The sequence below is a fragment of the Poecilia reticulata genome, linkage group LG14 (genome assembly GCF_000633615.1).
Source record: "Poecilia reticulata strain Guanapo linkage group LG14, Guppy_female_1.0+MT, whole genome shotgun sequence".
Lineage (NCBI taxonomy): Eukaryota > Metazoa > Chordata > Actinopteri > Cyprinodontiformes > Poeciliidae > Poecilia > Poecilia reticulata.
In genome coordinates, this window is record NC_024344.1 from 8,677,300 (window position 1) to 8,678,423 (window position 1,124).

Below are 1,124 nucleotides of genomic sequence, written 5' to 3' on the forward strand. Positions count from 1 at the left end.
CAGCAGGAACGTGGTCCTGTACATATGACCAAATTTAGGGTGGAAATGATTCACTATACACAAATGCTCTTCATTTGTGTGAAAAGATCAGGACTTTTCCTGTAAATTTACATAAAAAGGCCAGAGTACAGCCCTCCAAATCTTCTTTATCTTAATTAATTTAAAATATTTCCATCTAGATTTAAATACCCATGCCRTGCCAGTAGGTGGCAATAACCTGAACATCAAATGGCAAATTAACATACAAAAGGAAGGGCATCCTGAGCATTGGTGAGGGTGAAGCCAGTAATTCTCCTGGAGCTGTTTCCTGTCTCCTCTAAATGAGGRATGCTTCTCAGACAATGTTTGTTTATAAAATATGAGAGAGATACAGAAAAGACAATAAAAACTACTGCTGCTGCTGTTGTGGTGTACAAAGCGAGAGTGGGCAGACTCAGAGTAGGCTGCTTTATGTTCTTCTGCCAAATACTGTGCACAGATACACCCAAGACAGTTGTTAAAAAATCTCCACTTTGAAAAGCGCTTTTGTCCAATTACAAAACATATTTGTATGTGGGGAAGGGGAGAATCTCCTACAGCGGTACTACCAAAACTAGGAGATCTGAAAGCTCTAAGCATGTCTCCATAGTGTTTCGTTACAAAAAACACTAATGCACCCGTCTGATCAAATGATTCTTTGTCTCTTTTCAGCCCTGTTTAAATACGGTACGAGTTCAAAGCTACCAGGACGACTCGTACGTCCCCATGGCGTCCCCTTCTCCGTCTCTTCCATCTGTTGAAGGTGACAGTTACATCCCCATGAGCCCCAGGACTTCCAGCTTCCTCAGTACAAACTCCAGAGCTGAGTCTGCCTCGTCACTCAGCCCAGTAATGTGCCAACCTGGAGAAATTGCACCGCCTCCAGTTCACCGGCACCTCAAGCCTCGCTTACGGAGAGGTGAGAAGAATTTCAGGTCCGAGTGTGAAAAGAGAGAGAGAAAAAAAACTAGTTTAGGTCTAATTTTTATTATGGCAARCATCGTCTGGGAATTATTCAGCATCTCTCAAAAGTATTCATACACCTTGATCATGTTGTCATCAAGGCATTTTATCAGGGTTTTATTTGACACACCAACACAAAATAG

General features: G+C 42.0%; 1 protein-coding gene across 1 annotated transcript in view; it reads left to right on the forward strand.

Moving 5' to 3' along the window:
• gab3 (GRB2 associated binding protein 3) overlaps nucleotides 1-1,124 on the forward strand; it is a 19,524-nt gene that overhangs the window by 13,697 nt on the left and 4,703 nt on the right. The window contains exon 6 of the mRNA XM_008427505.2: nucleotides 691-937. Coding sequence (XP_008425727.1) covers nucleotides 691-937 — 247 coding nt within the window. The remainder of the gene's footprint in view (nucleotides 1-690; nucleotides 938-1,124) is intronic.